Below are 19,680 nucleotides of genomic sequence, written 5' to 3'. Positions count from 1 at the left end.
CACATGAAAATCAGTTCAGTCACTATACTCTGTAGTGATGTAATTTTCTTGCTTTGCTTTTTAATTGTTCTTACTTTATTTAACGTTTTCACATGGGATTTCCTAATAAAAACAACAACAAAAAAGCTCATAAAGTCCTTGATATTTGGTGGTGAAACTGTGCGTAAAATATTACATTTTGTACCAGGCACAATAGCACGTACTAAAAAGATTAGTTAAAAGGAGCTTGAAAGGCAGTAGAAGTGGTTCTTGTTTTCCAGATGGCTAGAGGGATTCATTTATGAGGAATGAATAAATAAATTATTCATGGCATGGTTAAATGCATCTGAGGTAGTGTTATAGCAGTCTGTAAATTAGAGGAAACATAAGCATGGAGATCTGAAAGAAGGGGAGAGGGAAGAAAATAGCAAAAGGGTTTGAGTAACAAGAAAAAATTCAGAGCTGTTCTCATACATAGTTCATCTGTTCTCACTTGCCTGCCTCAGCAGCCTAGACCTCATGGTCAACAATTCATTCATTCATTCATTCATTCATTCATTCAATATTTATGGAGCACCCAGATGTGAACGCAGCTGTTTCAGTAATGCTCTCCGAGTCCCTTCTTCCCCTCACCTCCTTGTCTTTCTACCTAGCGTACCTTGCTGCTGCTCTCTAATTGTTGAACGAGGAGACATTCCTGGCAGAGAGCAACAGAGGTAAAGGCACAGCAGTGAGACAAAGTCCTTTCAATTCAAGAGACACAGAGTCTTCAGGTCAGAGGTCTTAGGCTCCTGGGATGGGGATGGTGGCAGTTGGAGCTGGGGAGAGGCGAGCAGGGGATAGGGTGGGAGATATACTTAGAAATCTAGGTGGGGTCCGGATTGTGTATGCTTTTGGACCTTATCTTGTAAGCAAGGTATCATTAAATGATTTAAAAACAGAGGAATGATATGATAAAATTTGTGTTTTAGAGAATTTATGACACTGTGGAGGATGGATTCAGGGGAAAAGTAGGTTGGACACTGGAAGACCAGTTAAACCATTATTTTTAAAAAATCTAGGCAAAAGATCCAAGGCCTGAATTAAGACAATAGGAATGGAGAGAAGAAGGACTAAATTCTAGAGACATTTCAGAGGGGGGATTAATAGGACCAGTTAGATATGAGGAATAAACTAGAAGAGAATCATGGGTGACTTCAAAGCCCAGGCAGAGTATGAGAGCAGTCCTTGGCCTCCCGGCATGTGACAACGTGCCCGGACCACCCCTGTGAGCCTCAACATAACCTCCCAGTGTCCCAGGGAAGGGAAAACAGTTCTTTAAAATGGTAAACATGGTGGTGCATGAAATCCACCAAAGTAAGTTGGGAAACAGGTCATTTTATAATCTTCTGATTCAATCTCAGTGTCTGTTAGGCCTGTGTCTTGTAGCTGTGGCCTCATAAGTTTTAGTCCAGTGGTCCAGCTCTTTGTTCTCCCTGCCACCACTCCTGTCCCTGACCTCAGCTTTTTCAACCCATTTCCTGGAAGCACAGGATCCTGTTGCCTATGCCCCCCCCCACTTAGGTGGGATAAGAAGGCTGGGAAGGGAGGGGGCTACAGAGGGAGGAATGTCCTTCCCCCAACTTGGATAAGGCTCAGCCAAAGAATTTTCCCCTGGAGCGTAGGCCTTTCATAGAGAGCTCTGGGATATTTCAGTGATTACTGTTTACCTCCCCTCCTCAGAGCCAGGAGGGGATCTTTATGGAATCTTTACTGAGAACTTGCTGGAGTACCTGGAGGAAGAACCCACAAACGTACAGGCCACAGGAGTTTCTCACTCCCACGCAAGTCCACACTCAGCCTTCAGCAATTCATCAAAGTTGCCATTTCAGTGTCCCTATGACATTATGGTTCCAGCATTTTCTACTCTAGTTAAGAAGATCTCAGCTGTGTCTCTTTGGATAAGCCTGTTTCTTCAGATTTGGGGGTTGCAGTTTCCCCTGCAACCTTGACACTCTGGTGGAGAAAAGTCATTGATTTTTCAGTTTGTCCAGTTTGTTCAGTTTGTTGTAAGGATGGGAATGACAACTTCTAAGCTCTTTACTTGCCAGAGCTGAATCTGGAAGCTCTCCATTTATTTTTCACTTAGGGAAACCACTTTGGCCCCTTCTTGGAAGGAAAAAAAAAACAACATATATATATGTATGTGTGTGTGTGTATACATACATACATATATATATATATATATATATATACCTATATATACATATATACATATATATGTATATATATGTATATATGTATATATAGGTATGTATGTATATATATATATATACATATATATATATATATATATATATATATATATAGAGAGAGAGAGAGAGAGAGAGAGAGAGAGAGACTGCTGTAACTTTTCAGGAGTATGTGCTCGATGTTTCTGGCACCTGTGGCTAGGAGGTACTCCAGGGATACTGTAGTTATATTGGTATAGCTCTAGTTAGCAGTACACCAGAAGCCTTGGATCCCAAGTTGTCCTGTACTTCACTGATGCGCTGAGTCTTACTTTTCTAAGGATTGGTAGTGCCATTTTATGATCTTGCCAGAGAGTGTTCTCAGATAACTGTGCAAGTAAAATACCATTTGGAATGCCTCAAAGCTAAGATCTTCTCAAAAGTCATTTAGCACAATGTAAGAGTGACCAAAATAAATAAATAAATAAATCGTTGCTAAAATGATATAGTACAAGAGTTGGAAGGGACCTTAACAATCATATATGCTAATAACCCCCTCATTTTATAGATGGGAAACCTGAAACCCACGGAGATTAAGGCAATTGTCCAAGGTGACACAACTAGTGAGTTGTGGAACTAGGGTTCAAATTTGTATCTTCTCACTGCTGGACAATAGATCTGATCATAAAGGCTTTCTTTGTATCAACTTTCATTGAAAAATTTAGTAAACCATCTTCCTCTTGGTGCTTTCCTCCTGGTGTTCTCCAGAAGCTATCACCTACTTTGTTTCTAAGTACCCCAGTGGTCTGCCTCTCAGAATGAAGTGTGCCCTTTGCAGTGTCCCATTTCTACTCTTCTAGCTGTGTCATCGTTATTTTTTCTGTTTAGAACCACTTATATAACACATAAATACACCTCATATTAAAGATTTAAACACTACACATGTATATAAAATGTGAACCCCCCCATTTCCCACTCCAGAGATAACCCCTAAACATAATTCAATATGACCCTTTCAATTCTTTTTCTATCCAGTTAACACACAGACTTAATTTATTTGAAAAATTCTACTTACTGTTTTGTGACTTGCTTCTTTTATTTAATATGTTTGGGGGATTTTTCTGTTTCAGTACATAGCAGTCTGCTTCTGTCCTTGCATTGTTCCCCCATCACTGGACTCTCATTGTTTCCAGGTTTTTGCTGCTACTAACATTGTTGCAATGAATAACATCGATGTGCACAGGTACAAGTGTTTCTTTAACAGCAATTCCTAGATTTTATATAAGTGTTTTTTTAACTGATTTTTCTGTCCATGACATCACACTATTCCCATAAATCCAAGAAGAATTTCCTAATTTCCTAATTGGTACTTTCTCTCTTAAAGTTTCTCCTCCTCCCCCTTCCTTCCCCCCTCCTCTGCAAAAGAATAATGAATGACTAATCTCTTGTCCCCCATTTTATTTATTTATGTTTTTGCTTTTGGAGATTAATGGAGAGAAACCAATGCAGACTTAGTACAGAAGAAATGGAGAATTGCTGCTTCTAAAACAATAATTACAAGTTATTATACAGGACCATGCTAGCCAAAGGGTTTCCCAACACTGTAGAATGTTATGTACATTTTAAGGCAGTGTCTCCCTACCCACTACATTCCCCAGTCCTTTTTTTACTCCCATAAATGTGTAAATTTGAGAAGGAAGGAATGAGCAAGAAATGGAACAAAGGCCTATTTTTCTTTATATAGACAACCCGTTCAGCAACTTTGTCAAATCTAGTCCCTTTACTTCCAGTTCTCCATTGATTTTCATGGTATTCTAGTCCAGTGGGAGCCTGCAGATACCAAGGCATAATTCTCATGCAATTTTTCCTAGCTATGATAATTCTGGCAATTTAACACCCTGGCTCCAGTGGTAATGAAAGTGTGTTGGGTTAGGAACTTCCACATTAGAGCAGATACTGGGAATAGGAGACATAACAGGTACACCCCGAGCAGATGTCTGCAACCCAGTGGGGATAGAGCTGTACCCAATGGGAAACAAGGAGTCAGAAGGTGGTGTTAGAATCTAGATTTATGCTTGTTTCTAAAGCCTTTCCCCTGTCCCTTTATGCCATGCCCCATCTTCCTGTATACTTCACATAACACAAACTTCATCTCAGTAACATGTATCGGAGATGTGGTTGCAGTTTCTGCAGTTCTGTTACCCAGATCTCTCATCATCCTTTTTATTGTCTAGCTCTCAGCAGAGTTGGGATAGAGAGTTTCCGCTTTGTTGTCCTTCCTGCCTCTTGGACAACTTCAAGTTTTAACCTGCTGTGAACAGGAACGACAGTAGTCATTCCCTACATGAAATGACTATTTGGGTGACACTCAAAACCACAGGCACTAACCAATCAGCTTGGATGTCAAACATAGGGCTGGGCTATGTCCTGGAACCTCCTGGTATTCCAGCAGCTGTATTATGGGAACTTTCAGGACCCATCTAGGGGACAGTTGGAAGGGAGGAGAGTCCTCAGGAAAGAACAGTTATTTATCTACAGCTATGGAGGTATTTCAGTATTTAAGAACCAGTCTGGCTGTACAGATGTGTGCCTATGGAATAGCTGCCCTGGATAAGTGTCCCAGGGGCCAAACTAAGATAGTGTATTAAAGCATAACATGGTCCCTTGATATTATCCAGGACTCAGATGGGAGGACTACTTCACCATTTGCTTTTCAACCACTGGGTTTGGGTAAGTGGGAAAGCAAAATAGAAGCAAAATGGAGGCACACATTGGTAGATGGCAAGGTCCTAAAAATGTTGACGAATTATTGGGTCTTGAACTGTTATGTATTCTCAGATATTAGAAGTTAATGGAATGTGAACGGGTTCGTGACTTATGGGGAGATCTAGAATGGATGAACCATTCAAGAAGGGAAGGGGGGTGCAGGTATGGAAGTGAGAAATGGCCTCCAATAGGCTCTTAATCCTTGCATACTTGCTGTAGGCTGAAGGTGAAATTTAAATGACTCCAGGATGAATATCTGCTGATGTGTGCTAGGTAGAGTGTTGATTTTTTTTTTGTGGATGTGGTTCCTGCCCTGCAAAAATATAATATATCCCTGTAAAAACTGAAACACATTTAAAAAAAATGGGACTATTTTCAAGTCCTGTGATACATACCAATACCCCTGCCCCATTTCTTTGAGTGCTTTTTTCTTCCTTTAGGCTGCTGCCAATAAGTGCGCCCTCACAGAGCTATGATATTACTAAAGCAGTGCTTCAAGGTTGGTGCACAGTGCACGAGGTTTCTTTCTATTCTCTTTCCCCCAGTGTTTTTGTTAGTGTTTAACTAGTTCATTTAATCAGTTACTGCTCAGCCCCCCAGGTAAATTTCTAATGGCATATTGGTTAGGGATTGAAATAAACATCATTCTCAAATAGCAATTTCTTTTCTTGTATTTTAAGGGATTTTCTAGTTCTAAGCATCATGTGATTTGTAGAAAAAAAATCAGAAAGTGGTTTCCATAAAGGGAAATGAGCTAAATGCATTCATTTATATGCCTCCTCATTGAAGCAGTGTGTTTCTAAAGACCCATTGTTAAGTTTTTAGACCTAAGAGTAGCCCTACTAGGAAAACTGTTTCAATATTGACTTTTTTTTTCTGACTAGTTTTCTGTATCCCCCTGCCCCACACTCAAGTAATGCAAATTAGCCTTTTGGGGGCTTTTCTTCTATCTGTCAAGCAGAGATCTAATTGTACTTTAACTTGAATAATTTTGCTGTTAGAGCATTAAATCATTTTATATATAACTTGGGGCATACTATGCCTTCAAAGTTTGAGTTAATTTTTACTTTTTTTTGTATAGAGACAAAAATCTAGATTTACCTAAGTACCAAAATTTGACATTTAGGGTTGTTTAATTTTACTCTACCTTTCTTGGCAGAGTATTTATACCAGAAAGTTAACTCTTAATACACAGTTTTTTAAAAAAATCCTTTTGCATTTTGTTACTTTCTTTGTACCTCAGTAGTTGGTCCCCAATGGATAGGTAATCTCTGCTACCATTCTTGACAACTAAGTCTTACGAATTTACTTTCTTTCTACTAAGTAAGAAAATGCTGAGAAGAGAAACCAACTGGATATATAGTGTGACCCACAGCTTAAGCTATTTATCATCAAGCCAGATATTATAGATACCTCCATGCAAGAGTGCGAACAGTTTAATCCCTCTCACTGGTAAAACCTAAAATAGTAATATTGTCCTCATCGATATTATTATGCATTAAAATACTTTATTTTTCCTATTCTAAAATTATAATGAATATTTTAACATTCCTGGTCCACACTTGTGCCAAATGCCCATTAAGTGGTTTTTGTATGCTGAAAGTTTGTATGCTGAAAGGGTAGGAGCCACTCACGTTTTAGAAATAAGAAAATTATCTGATCAGGTCTGTGTTCCAGAAAGGTAACTCTGCTTGACCCCAGTAACTATATTACTGTGTTTCTATCATAGGATGCATTAAAAATTGATGAGCATTTCTTTGTCTTATTTTCACAGCAATATCAATTGATGTACACCTGGCAGTCTGTATAATGAACATATACTAGAGATTACAAATGTGGCAGAGAAGGGAATGGGGGGATAGAAAAGACTAAAAGAAATATAACATGTCCAACTTTGAATACCAGTGTGTCATTTCTTAATCCGAATTGTATTTAAATCCCATTTTAGTATGAGGACTGCATCATAGCTACCAGCCCTCTACTTTTCAAAGGAAGTAGATTTACATGGAACAAATGTCCTTCCCCTAGAAACAGTAATGCAATTTGAAAAGCACATAAACTTTCATCAGAAGTTATTAAGAGGATATTAGTTATGCAATCTAGTCACTGAATGTTGAAGGACTATACATTTTTTTCAGGTACCGAAACAAACAAACAAAAGCCATCTTGAAGTGTAAAATAATCTAATAAGGTAACATAAGTCTTGTTAAATAATGTAAGTGAACTCTGTAGTGGTCTTCAGATACAAGTATTTAATAAAGAATGACTTTGAAGGAGGATTATGAGGTTAGGCATGTCATCCTCTTTGAGTAAGATATATATACATACACACACACTTTTCTAAAAGTGTAAATGTATAAGACAATCACACTTGGGCCACAAATAGCTTTTTTTTTTTTTTTAAGTTTCGTAGCTCATTGCCACAATACTATCGGTTGCCACTTTGTTTTAACTCTTCTCAGTAATGCTAGATCCGTTTATCAAGAAACTGAGATGTGATGATAATGATGGACTGGACTGAAAGCAGGCAGGATTCCTGGAGTTCCTCACATTTCATAAAGTTTTGTTGTAGTAACATTTCAGGATGCACTGGGTATTAAAAATTGATGAGAGTACCCCAACATTTCAAAGATCTCCATTTAGGACAGATTTTTTTGGAGCACACTGACGGGATTAATGTTTGACAGTGGCTATTGTGTGGATTCACTTAGGAAGTTGGGAGATGGCAGTTTGATTCTTCTTTACTGGACTGGCCTTATTGCCAATTAATTAAGACCTGCTTAAAAATAGCCTTTGGATTAGGGCCGGGGAAGGGAAAGCCTTTAAAACAATGCAAATGTAGTAGTGAATTTATTTCCACAGCTGAAATAACCGCTTTTACCTGGTTTGGATTAACAAGATCAGATTTGATGTTTTCTGGCTAGAGTACTAATAGTAAGAAACAACTCATTTTCTCGACTATATTCTGGGTTTTCAAAGTTACTAGGTGCTTTTAAAGAACTGACCTTGTATAGCAGTTCATGTGCAGTTCAGTTTTTTTTTTTCTTTTTCAATTTATTGGGGTGACAATTGTTAGTAAAATTGCAGCAGTTCAATTTTTTATATTTTTCTCTAATTGTGATGTTTACATAGAAAGACCTAAGCCACGTGTGTACAGTTTAAGGCATAATTATAATGTCAGCACTCAGGTGACCAGTGCTCGGACCAAGAAAAATTAGCAGCATTCCAGAAGCCCCACCCTCACCATGTGCTTCATCCAGATGATGACCCCCTCTCTTCCTCTGGGTAGCCAGGGTCTTTTGTCATTTTCATACTTCTCTTTTTAATGTAGTCACTTACATTTGTATCTTATACAAAACCTATAATTTAGGTTTGCCTGGTTTTGAGCTTGTATGAATAGAGTCATGCTATGTGCACTATTGTGTCTGGGGTCTTTCACTTGGTGTAATGTCTGTAAGATTTTATCCTTGTTATTGCTATCCAGTGCATTTTTAAGAAAGCTTTTTCTTTTTTCTTTTAAATTAAATGCACTGGGGTGACATTGGTTAGTAAAATTATATAGGTTTCAAGTGTACATTTCTAGAATACATCACCATATATTTGATCCCCTTTTCCCTCTCCTGTATTTACCTGTTTCCCTTTTTTACTTAGGATCCCTGTAACTCTAAATTCTTTCAGAGATTTCTACTTTGCCTTCCTGGATTTTCTGTTAAATGAGGTCTGAAGACTAAAGCTTGTGTGGACCCCAGTTTTCTTTAAAAACATTTTTTGCATTGCAGTAACATTGGTTTATAACATTATATGTTTCAAATATACAGTGTTATAATTTTATACCTGTATATCCTATTGTGTGCTCACCTCCAAATGACTAGTTTCCATCTGTCACCATATATTTGACCCCCTTTACCCATTTCTCACTCCCCCCTCACCCCTCTTCACCTCTGGTAACCACCAATCTGTTCTCTGTATCTCTGAATTTGTTTTTGTTTTGTGCACTTGTTTGTTTCTTTTGTTCTATTTTATATTCCACATATGTGTGATGGCATATGATTTTTGTCCTTCCTTGAGGGTATTACACTAAGTGAAATAAGTCAGATGGAAACGGTCCCCAGTTTTCTGAACTGCCCCGACTGCCCCCAGTTTGATGGCATTTGTTGAGATGAGACTACATCTTTAAGGCTTCTGTGCTCCATTAAAAATCTTCCTTTCTCCAAGGCTGGTCCAAGGGTCTGGTCATGTGATTCCAACAGTGACATCACACTCTGACCGCTGGGGAGCACTGGTGGTTCTTTAGGTGGCGTTTGTTCCTGTGAAAGGCAGAGAACGCAGCAAGTGCCCTTCTAAAAGCAGTTCATACCGGGGCTCCTTCTGTCAAAGCTCCTCAACCTAAATGACCAAATGTGGGCTGCCAAGGTTATTTCTTCCTTGAGGCAGAAAAAAAGAAAGCTGTGATTGAAGGTAAGCAGACTTGAGCCTGGCCAGGGACTGAAGCGTGACCCCAGGGAGAAGGGAATCTGGAGAATCGCAAGCAGTCTGTTGTCGGATTCTAATCACTGCCTGCTCTTTTAGAGCTAGCTGCCTGGCAATTTGCGTTTATAACAGGAGCCTTTCTCCACAGAAGGATGATGCCGTGCTCGTGTTACCTAGTGATGTAAGAGGATTCTTTCTTTTCTGTTAGGAAGCCGTTGCAGATCTTCATTTTGTCTTAATATCCTTCCAGCTGGAGGGCTTCACTTGATATATAGTGTAACATTAGGTAGCTATTGGATGCTTTTAAAAATCAGTTTCACAAAATCCTGTTTAAATTTCTTCTGAAAGAAGCACTCTTAAACCAGAGCAAATTCAAGTGAAGCATTAATCTGCTCTGAAAAGTAAATTTTGGATTGTTTGGTGCCCTGTGTTCATGTCAGCATCTGTCTTGAGAATTGAAACCCCTTGGTTCTTTCTCCCCCCTCCTCACATACTTTATTCTCTTTCTGCCCTCATTTCCTAGCTGGCTGTTTCCCTCCAAGCTCTCAAACAGCACACCAACACTGATCTTTATCTGTATGTCACTAACATGATAGGAAATGCGGGTCTGGTGATTCAGCAGCCAACCATTTTACAGCCAGGTAGGCTGGAAGATAGGGAAAGGACTTTGGTTAGAGGTTTTAAGATTAACTTGTTCACCTCCTCCACTCCAGCCCCGCCCCCAGCCTCACCCTCAATATGGTTTGGATTCTGCAGAGCATTGTCTTTCAAATGTGTGTGTTGCTCGTGAAGGGTATGCTGAATTAGCTATTTGGAAGGCTGAAATTTGTAAACCAGGTACATCTTGTGTGTTAATTCAAACTGACCTTATGAGAGTGCTAAAGTTGTGTGTTAGAAGTTTAGAGTGAAGATGGGGATGCAGATGGGGGCTGTGGGGGTTGGCTCAGGCCCACTTTGGCCTTCTCTGCAGAGGGATTCATCATCAGACAGTCTGGATAAAGCTTTGTCCCTGCCAAGGTTGATGCTGCAAATGTGAGCTCTGGCTCCTGGAGTTCATTGATGTCATTACTCTGCATTTTTCCTCAGCATGCATTTACATGAATACCTGAATACTGTTTACACTTGGTGTTTAATAGCAAAATATTGGTTCACCCGAGGATTGGGAAATATTTTGAACAACTTTGTTCCACAATACTAAGTAACCTTGTATGAGTACAACTTCTGAGTTTGAATACTTCTCTCTTGTCACCACTGTTCATCGAACAAACTTTGCTTCAGCTGATATTTATTGAGTCTTGGACAAGTGCTAGCCGCTGGAGAAGGCAATGAGGAATCATATCCAGGGCTGCCCTCAAAGAGCTTCTAGTCTAGAAAGGAAGGTAAAGCATTTGCATTAGGAATTGTAATCGAAGTACTAAAAGCGAAGCAGATAAAGGATAGTTGTGATAGTTGGGCGAATGGATATGTTTCTTCCACTTGAAGAATCAAGAAGGGACATCACCATGCAGCCAGCCCTGCAGTGTTCTTTAAACCTCTCCTCGTAAATGTTAGACTGTACTCAGTAAAAGTTTCTACAAGCCCGTTACATCAGGGATCAAAGTCTTCTACCTATTGAGGGGAGGTGTGTACATTCCAGGCAGCTTAACTCTCGAAGAGGCCTCCATGCTCCCTTTGGAGTCCCGACTCAGGCAAAAGCCACCTCCCAGTGTTGAATTACTGCCTCATAAATATAAAATGCTTTCTGTTGTGATATGTCTGCAAAGGCTTTTGACCCTTTTGTCTCCCTTCCATAACAGAAACTGAAATACCTAAGCTGCTCCAAGGTCCCGCCTTTTGCTTTGTAAATCCTTTCCAACGGCACTTCAACTCCTGTCAGTTCTCCCTTTGCACTGTCACTCGCATCTGTCCCCTTCCATTCACACTGCCTTAGGACACTCATCGTTTTGTGCCTAGACCACAGAAACCCTGAATGTGATGGATGTTCTCACCAGGTGATTGATTTTATTGCTTTGTCAGCACACCCTGATTGTAGTCATCTGACAGTTTGAGGGCTCACCTTTGGTGTGCAGAAAGGAGGTATTAAAAATGCCCAGTGTCTAAAGTACTAACGTCTGTTTCCTGTTCAATGCAGAGGACAAGTCATACAATGGTGGAGGACTAGGTTCTTCAAATAGGATGATGGACTTCTTGGAGGAGCCAATCCCTGGTGTGGGGACCTATGATGATTTCAATACAATTGACTGGGTGAGAGAGAAGTCTCGGGACCGGGATAGGCACCGAGAGGTAAGACGAAAGACAGTGCAAGAGTAAGTGTTAAGAAATACCGGGGGAAGAAGTGGAAGATTTATCTATATTCTTTCCTTCAGACCTGGATGTGGCTGACTGTGGTTTCTATTGGCAATGTAGAGTTTTGTTTTTTAATTTATTTTTATTTTTAAGGCATCTTGCATATGATTTTGAAAAGAAGTTATACTTAATAATGATTTATCTTCTTACAGTAAGAGGTTACAAAGGATCCTTGCAGCCCTGAAATGAGTATAAATGCCTATGCAGACAGGTGAAAACAAACTTGGTGGAAGGGACCAAAATAAATTTCAAAGATCCTCCCTCGCCATTTCATCTCCTTTTATGGTTTTCCCTTGAAGTAGGATTTTTAGAACTAAGAAAAGTAAATGTCACTAACAATTGTCACCCCAATAAATTAAAAAAAAAAAAGGTAAATGGGCTTCTTTTAAAGGAATAAAAGAAAAGAATGTCAGAGCCCTAGTATTTACTGAAGTATACAGGATAAACTTTTTGTGATTATAGCTCTTGTACTCTAAAACCAAAGTAAATTTGTGCATTTGACTCAAACAAGACTGATTAAATTCAAATTAAGGACATCAATTTAATATGATAGGTGATAGATGATACTTATGGCTATGGCACAATTTCTTTTGAATATGACAAGAGAATTTCCCCCACTTTTCTCTTTTCAAAGTACCATGAAAACTTCTCAGAGCAGTCCACCAAGCTCATTTGCCTTGAACTTGTTGCTGTGTATCATTAACTGAGGGAATCATAATTTCTAGTTTGTGTTAGGAGCACATGGAGAGCTGATTTAAAAGGTAGGGCCCCTGCCCCAATGATCCTGATTCACTAGACGATCCTCTGGGAGACATTTCTTCAACTAGCAGTAGGTATTATTATTTTTCCTTTCTTACTATTCCCGCTTTGACTCCACATTTAAAAATTTGATTTTTTAAGTTGACCCCATTCTCTCCTGAGTTCATGATGTCTTCCTCTCAGAGCCAAGTGAATCTCCTGAGCAGATCACTTTCCGCTCTTAAGCCTTCCCCAGCTCTTGACTGGTTTTGTCATGACCACCTGAACCCAGGAGTCAGCTTGTCCCAGGTACAGGTTTTGAGAAAGTCCTTTGCAATCCCTGTATTTGTGATCATCCCACTGAGTTTTCTTATCCTAAGTAAAAAATGGGATTTCTGTAAAACATTCTGTTTTTCATAAGGTTTCTGATATTTGGGAACACATGCATATTCTATCTATCCTATCAATTCAACAAGCAGGCTTGAAAATTTGGAATTGTATGGCTGTAGAATTTCTGCTCTCTGTAATTCAGAGTTCAGTTTGTCATTAGTTGCATATTCAATGTTATTCACATTGTGAAAGTCACCTGTGATAGGACAGGGGTATATTTCCCATTATATTAAAATGGTTGCACCTGAGACATATTATGCCAATGAATAGTAATGCAAAATCAATTAAAATGGGTTAATCAAATATTCAAAGGGGGACTTTTTTTTAGCATTAACTGTGCATTATAAGAATGGCAACATTATATGGTGATAGAAAGAGAACTGACTCTGGGTTGTGAACACACACCCAGAACATAGATGATGTATTACAGAATTGTACACCTGAAATCTATGTAATTTTACTGACAATTGTCACCCCAATAAACTTTAATTTAAAAAAAAAAGAATGGCAACATTGTCACTGGGAAAAATGTCACCTCATCTACTTTCAGCACTGAACTAGAAACTTGAAGTTATAGGTCAAAATGAAGTTTTTTGGTAAGAGTTTATTTGAGCCACACTCACGGCATATGCTGGGGAGCAAGATCTCAAATGCTCCTCAAAGTGAAGTTTTTAACTGCTTTAAAATGTTTATAATTCTGTATTATAATTATGTGTGATGTTGCTGTAGATGAAGATGGGGTAGCTAAGTCACAGTTTCAAAGATAAGATACAGCGGTAGAGAAAAGGGGGAAGTACCAATGGCAATGCTGTCAGAAAGCTTGGTTTTGAGATGTGAGCACTAAAGGGTTAAATTGACATGGCCAGGACCTAAAAGGTAAAACTTTCTGCACCTCTTGATGGCCTCGGATAGTCCCAGCAGGTTTTTGAAAATCAGGGATGCATCCCTGATATCATTTAGTATCTATGATCAATGTACAGTTATGGGTTTGTGGGATCAAATCTTAAAATTTACCTGACCTGAAGCCCAGCTCTGGATAGTAAACCTCAAATTGTACTTTCACCACTCAAATAAGCTTATGTTTGTTTATTCTTCAAAATCAATCAAACTATTTGCTGTTAGTCAAGAGACCACCCTTGGAATAGCTGATGTCCAGGGCAGAAAGAGATTGACGCTATAAGAAATTAGCAGCTGAATGGGGAAGGCCTGAGTAAGATACTTGCAGGCATCGTAGATGAAGGCGGGGTTTAGTAGTCAAGGCTCAATAAACCTCAAAGTTCTTGGTGACATTGGTTCAGCCAAAGATTGTTTGAGAAGTAACTCCCAATTGATCTGTATTCCCAATGAATAGATTTGTCTTTGTGTTTCTTTACGCTATTGCACATTTTGAGGTGAAAAAGCAAGAGTGTGTGTAGAGTGTACCAATATTTTCTCATTTCTCCTTAGATTACCAATAAAAGCAAAGAGTCAACATGGGCCTTAATTCACAGTGTGAGTGATGCTTTTTCTGGCTGGTTGTTGATGCTACTTATTGGGCTTTTATCAGGTATGTTAACTCTTGTCAGTTTTCTAAACCAATCTCCTAAAAATTGTGATATGCCCCTCCCGTAGGTCATGACTTGAGTTGAGTGCTGTGTTTTACGATTTTCCTACATGAAATGAATTGCTGGTGGGCCTTTGGAAGCTCGATGTCCCCATCTGTAAAGAGATACTAATACCTGCATCTCCTTCCTTAAATAAATGAGGTTAAGTGAGGAAATGCATTTAATTGCATTTGTATGCTATAAAATGATGTATCCATTTTAAGGTGCTGTTAGCACTGCCTTTGGTGCTTGTCTTGAGGAAGAGCCCTTCTGTTGGAGACAGTCAGCTTTTTAAAAACACATACTGCATGGTGTTTAGGAGCAGACTTCCTGAGAGATTTTTGTAGCTATTTCTTAAATATCTGCTCTCTTATTTGTAAAGAAAAGCATGTAAGATATGGCTCATACTCTCAAGGAGCTTACCATCTCACTCTTTCATGATGGCTGAGAAGTGGGATGGTACCACGTTTCCCATCATCCCTGTCAACCTCTCCAGTCACTCCAAATAGCATACAGTCTAACTAGGAATAGTACACTTGCTATGCAAATACAACTTTAAAGCAAGTCCCCAAGCAGATTCCTCTCCTGTGGAGGAAGCAGAAAGCTAAGAATACCTGGCAGAGATGCTAAGAGTTGTATCCTTATGGCATCAAAAGATGGGTCTAGGAAGACCTGGAATATTGAGATAAAATAGGAGTTAGGTGGGAAACCTGGAGGTGGATGGGATGAAATGGCAGTTAACATCACAGGTTCTGGTTTGCAGCTGCCTGGATTTGAATCCCAGCCCTACCACTTGCTAGTTTTGTAACTTTGGGCAAGTTTCTGAAACCTTGGAAACCTTAGTTTACTGGTCTGTAAAATGGGGATAATGAGAACCTATATTACACATTTATTGTGAGGATTAAATGCGATATAGCATACATGACACTCAGTGCCCAGTTGTGAACGGTGCTGCTGCCGCTGCTGCTGCTACTGCTGCTTCCTAGAGATAATTCAGGAGCCATGGGAGTATAAGATGATAACTAGCTTTTCAAAGATCGTCTAGGGCAGGGGTCAGCGAACTTTTCAGGTAAAGGGCCAGATAGTAAATATTTTAGGATTTGTGGGGCCACATGGTCTCTGTAGCATGAAAGCAGCCATGGATGATAGGTAAGCAAATGAGCGGGGCCGTGACCAAGAATAACATTATTTACAAACACAGAGGCGGATTTGACCCTCGGGCTGTAGTTTGCCAACCTGTGGTCCAAGGTGTTAATGTTGCCCCTTCTGGCTTGCACAGGAGAGAGAACATGGTCTGACCAGTTTAGAGCTGGCTAATAATAGACTAGGTGGTCTGTGGTCCCAAGTATTGCAAAGATGCTGAAGAGAAGGAAGAGAGCTAAGTAAAGGCTGAGGTTAGCGGTTAGGAGGATACCAATGACCTTGAAAAGCCACCCCAGGTAGAGCTATTAAGGGCCAGAGTTCAAGGGAAGGCAAGAAGTGTGGAAGTTTTGGAGATATTGGGTGGTCATTAGAAATAGAGAAGAGACAAAAGCTTGAAATGGTAACAAGGACGAGGGAATACATTTTATCTTTAAGGGTAGAGGAAGCCAGATAAAATTTGTAACCAGGGAAGAAGGAGCTAAGTGGGAAAAAAAGGGAAGAGAAGTAGATGAGAAGGTAGGGTTGAGGGTACCTGTGTTAGGCAGGATAAGACATGCATACGTGAAACAACTCCATAACATCGTGTTAATTTTCTGAATCCAGGCAATAAGAGTTAGAAGGAAGAAAAGGCGGGGGCCGGAGTGGCCAAGAGTAGGTGTCAATCAGTGTGTTAGATTTGACTGGGTTATTCAAGTATGTAAATAACCTGTGTTAACACTTCAAGCACCTACCAAAACATACACATGACATGGCCTCCAGCCTGTTGGAATGTAAGCGTAATAGCCTCAACTTTTTAATGTATTTCTTGTCACTAGGTGGTCAGTGAATATTTTTCTTTCCCTCATACACACAGGGTATTTTGTTTTTAAGCATTGGAGAGCAACAATAGAAGCAGTGTGTCTGAATGCAGGAACAGTCTGGGAATTCAGGGGCTGTGAATTTTATGATGTCTTTCCTATTTCCCTAAAGCTCTATTCTAGACCATTTAATTTCTTTATGCCAGAATTTCTTCATCTGAAATGATGACAAGGCCAGAATCGAAAGTACTGGAACTATCTTAACCCTATCAGTCTATTAGCCATAGTACCAAAGTCCCCATTCACTATTCATTTTCTCATAATTTTCTTTGATGTATATATATAAAAAAAACATTGTTTGCTTCTTCTCACTAAGAAAATTCAGAATGTTCATGTCCTAGGCTCAGGAAGTCTACAGTTTCATACAACTTTCCCCGTGCATCACAGTATGTGCTTTTATAAATTCAATTCCTTTAGCCTAGAATGCCTTCCTGTCATTGCTTAACTTCCCTTGTCCTTGGAATGAAATCATTAGCGAGACTGAGCCCTTCTTCCCGTAGTCTTCATCAACTCGCCTCCCCAAGCCATCTCAAATAAAATGTCATAATATTCTTCAATACGGGCAATGCTAATTTTCTCAATCTTATACATATTGTATATAATGAGAATAAAATAATCATTAATAAACTGGACTGTCTTTATGGATCAGTGTTCATCCACTCTAAGTCAAAGCAGTGTCTTTGCCATGTAAATCAGCTGAAAGTCAAATCCATTCGCCCCTTGCTCCCACCCAACCACTTTGCTCTCCCTTAAGTTTCCCCTGTATAGAAATTCCACAGACATAGCGTTTAATGCAGACAATGTTTTATTTTTTCCTCTTGAACGGACATTTAATAATAGGTGAAATTGATTAGTGATAATAGGTAAAAATCAAGCAGACAATCAGAAAGAGGTTGCAGACGGAACAGAAAAGTAGATGCTTGTTCTTTATTTTGATTCTTTTTCCCTTGTTTCCTGACAACTTTGGCCTTTCCTTCCCTCCCCTCCAATCAGGTTCTCTAGCTGGCTTGATAGACATCTCTGCTCATTGGATGACAGACTTAAAAGAAGGTATATGCACAGAAGGATTGTGGTTTAACCATGAACACTGTTGCTGGAACTCCAAGCATGTCACCTTTGAAAATAAAGACAAATGCCCAGAGTGGAATAGCTGGTCCCAGCTTCTCATCAGCACAGATGAGGTAACGTGTAGTGAGCATTTCGGAACCACTGACTTCTATTCTGACATTTACTTCATTTCTTATACTGTACGCATGGCAAGTGTGGAATCTCCTGCCTGTTTTCCTTTTCATGAAAAGGGGAACCAATGCCAGCTGCCTTTTTCTGTGGTTTAAGGGAAACCCTATTTCCATCTCTTCTGGCATGTGGAGTCTTTTGATGCTTACACAATGACTTAACATTTTTGCTTGTTTTAAATAAGCCTGCTGTTTCTTCTTACTTGTTAGTACACAGTGTGACTGAATCTATCTTTCTCTAATAATTTCAGTAGAAACATTAGAGCCATCCAATAGGTAAGCTATAATTTCTAACAAAGGATGGACTGGGTTAAAATATGTTTATTGTATCGATTCCAAATGTAATTTTCCCTGAGCATTACATTAGAACATTAAAAAATTATGGTACATTCCATAATCAAAACAACAGAAACTCAGGAATGAAATTGTCCCAGTCCCTTTGAGATTAAATCAGTATTTTCATTTTGTCCTTGTGTTCTAGCTTATGTTTTTCGATGCAGAAGTGACTTTGTTTTTTAGTTCCTTACCTTTCTATTACCACTTGGTTGTAAGTTAGAGCTTTCCTACTAAAAATGAAAGCACAAAACAAAACAAAACAACTCTCAAATCCCAATTGCACTCCACCGACTTCCACCAACTAAAACTACCATCTCAGCTCACTACCCATCCACTCTGTCGGTGAAGTGAAGGGGGCAAGACAATGATATATATGTTTGTACTTTTAAATTTCATTTTTACACCTGCTTGGTCCACAAACAATAAGAAATGGCAGAGAGAGAGATAGACAGAGAGAGAGAGAATGAATCAGTTAAGGGAAAAGTAGGATAGGAAAATAATAAAGTCGGAAATAAAAGTGTTTATGTACATATATGACTATGCATATTTTGGTTTGGGGCAAGAGTTCAATAACGGGTAAATATACATTATACGTGTGAAAGGGTTTAAGTCTATGCTCCTCAAACTGGGATAAGGTCAGCATGCCAAAGGGTAGGTGAAACCACAGGATAAGCAATATTTGCCTCCCAGAATATCAGTTTTTCCTGATTTTTTTGAAGAATATTTTTTTCAAAAATTAAATGTAAACAGTCATTAAAAAGGAATGCAGAATTTCCATGTTTGTTAAGATAAAACATAATCTCTATTTCAGCTCTGTTCCTGGGTACTCCACCACCTCCCCTGATGTCTCTATTTACTCTCCTAGATTAGGAGTACTTGGTTAGAAAAATTTGAGAACCCCTGGAACTTAGGGTGAATCTGTGTGTGTGTGTGTGTGTGTGTGTGTGTGTGTGAGAGAGAGAGAGAGAGAGAGAGAGAGAGAGAGAGAGAGAGAGAGATTCCCTTACTTTTTTTTGACTCTTATTTTTGAAGTAATTATAGATTCACAGGAAGTTACAAAACAGTGTATAGGGAAGTCCCCCCTACACTTTACCCAGCCTCCACCAATGGTAACATGTTAGTACAGTAGCAAAACAAGGAAACTGACATTGGTATAATCCATAGACCTTTTCACCTGTTTTACAGGCATAGGGGGTGTGTGTGTGTGTGTGTGTGTTTCTCTGCAGTTTTGTAACATATGTAGATACATATAACTACCACCACAATCAAGATATAGAACTATTGTTGTTTCACCACAAGCCTCCCCCATGCTACCCCTTTATAGCTTGTGTGTGTGTGTCTGTGTGTGTGTGTGTGTGTGTGTGTGTGTGTGTGTGTGTGTTTAAGCATTCCAACCCTAACTTTCAAACTGGAGCTTGAGATTTGCTTAAGTGACAAATTCCTCTGGCTCTTCTTTTTATGAATGAAATCCTTGCCTGGGGAAAGTCTTCTGGGTTTTTGAAAGTTTTCCTGCCAAGAACTTGGCCTCCTGGTCTCTGCCTCTAACCAGTTTCAGCTACCTTCCCTTTCCCTCCCTTTCCCTCTTTGTTTCCTACCTCTGGAGTATTCTTCTTCCCTAGCTACATGC

The 19,680-nt window shown here is 39.3% G+C and overlaps 1 protein-coding gene across 2 annotated transcripts in view; it reads left to right on the top strand.

Moving 5' to 3' along the window:
• The window catches only part of CLCN5 (chloride voltage-gated channel 5), a 156,545-nt gene that overhangs the window by 122,318 nt on the left and 14,547 nt on the right, over positions 1 to 19,680 (top strand). Inside the window, exons 1-4 of one of the 2 annotated variants that reach the window (XM_033109263.1) lie at positions 9,217 to 9,413; positions 11,557 to 11,708; positions 14,346 to 14,445; positions 17,476 to 17,663. In XM_033109263.1, the coding sequence (XP_032965154.1) occupies positions 11,601 to 11,708; positions 14,346 to 14,445; positions 17,476 to 17,663 (396 nt within the window). In that variant the 5' untranslated portion in view covers positions 9,217 to 9,413; positions 11,557 to 11,600. Of the gene's footprint in view, positions 1 to 9,216; positions 9,414 to 11,556; positions 11,709 to 14,345; positions 14,446 to 17,475; positions 17,664 to 19,680 lie in introns of those variants that run through there. The other variant, XM_033109254.1, reaches the window with a different exon arrangement.

The sequence above is a fragment of the Rhinolophus ferrumequinum genome, chromosome X, assembly GCF_004115265.2.
Source record: "Rhinolophus ferrumequinum isolate MPI-CBG mRhiFer1 chromosome X, mRhiFer1_v1.p, whole genome shotgun sequence".
Classification (NCBI taxonomy): domain Eukaryota; kingdom Metazoa; phylum Chordata; class Mammalia; order Chiroptera; family Rhinolophidae; genus Rhinolophus; species Rhinolophus ferrumequinum.
Note: the sequence above shows the minus strand (reverse complement) of the source record. Positions and strands in the feature narration are given on the sequence as shown.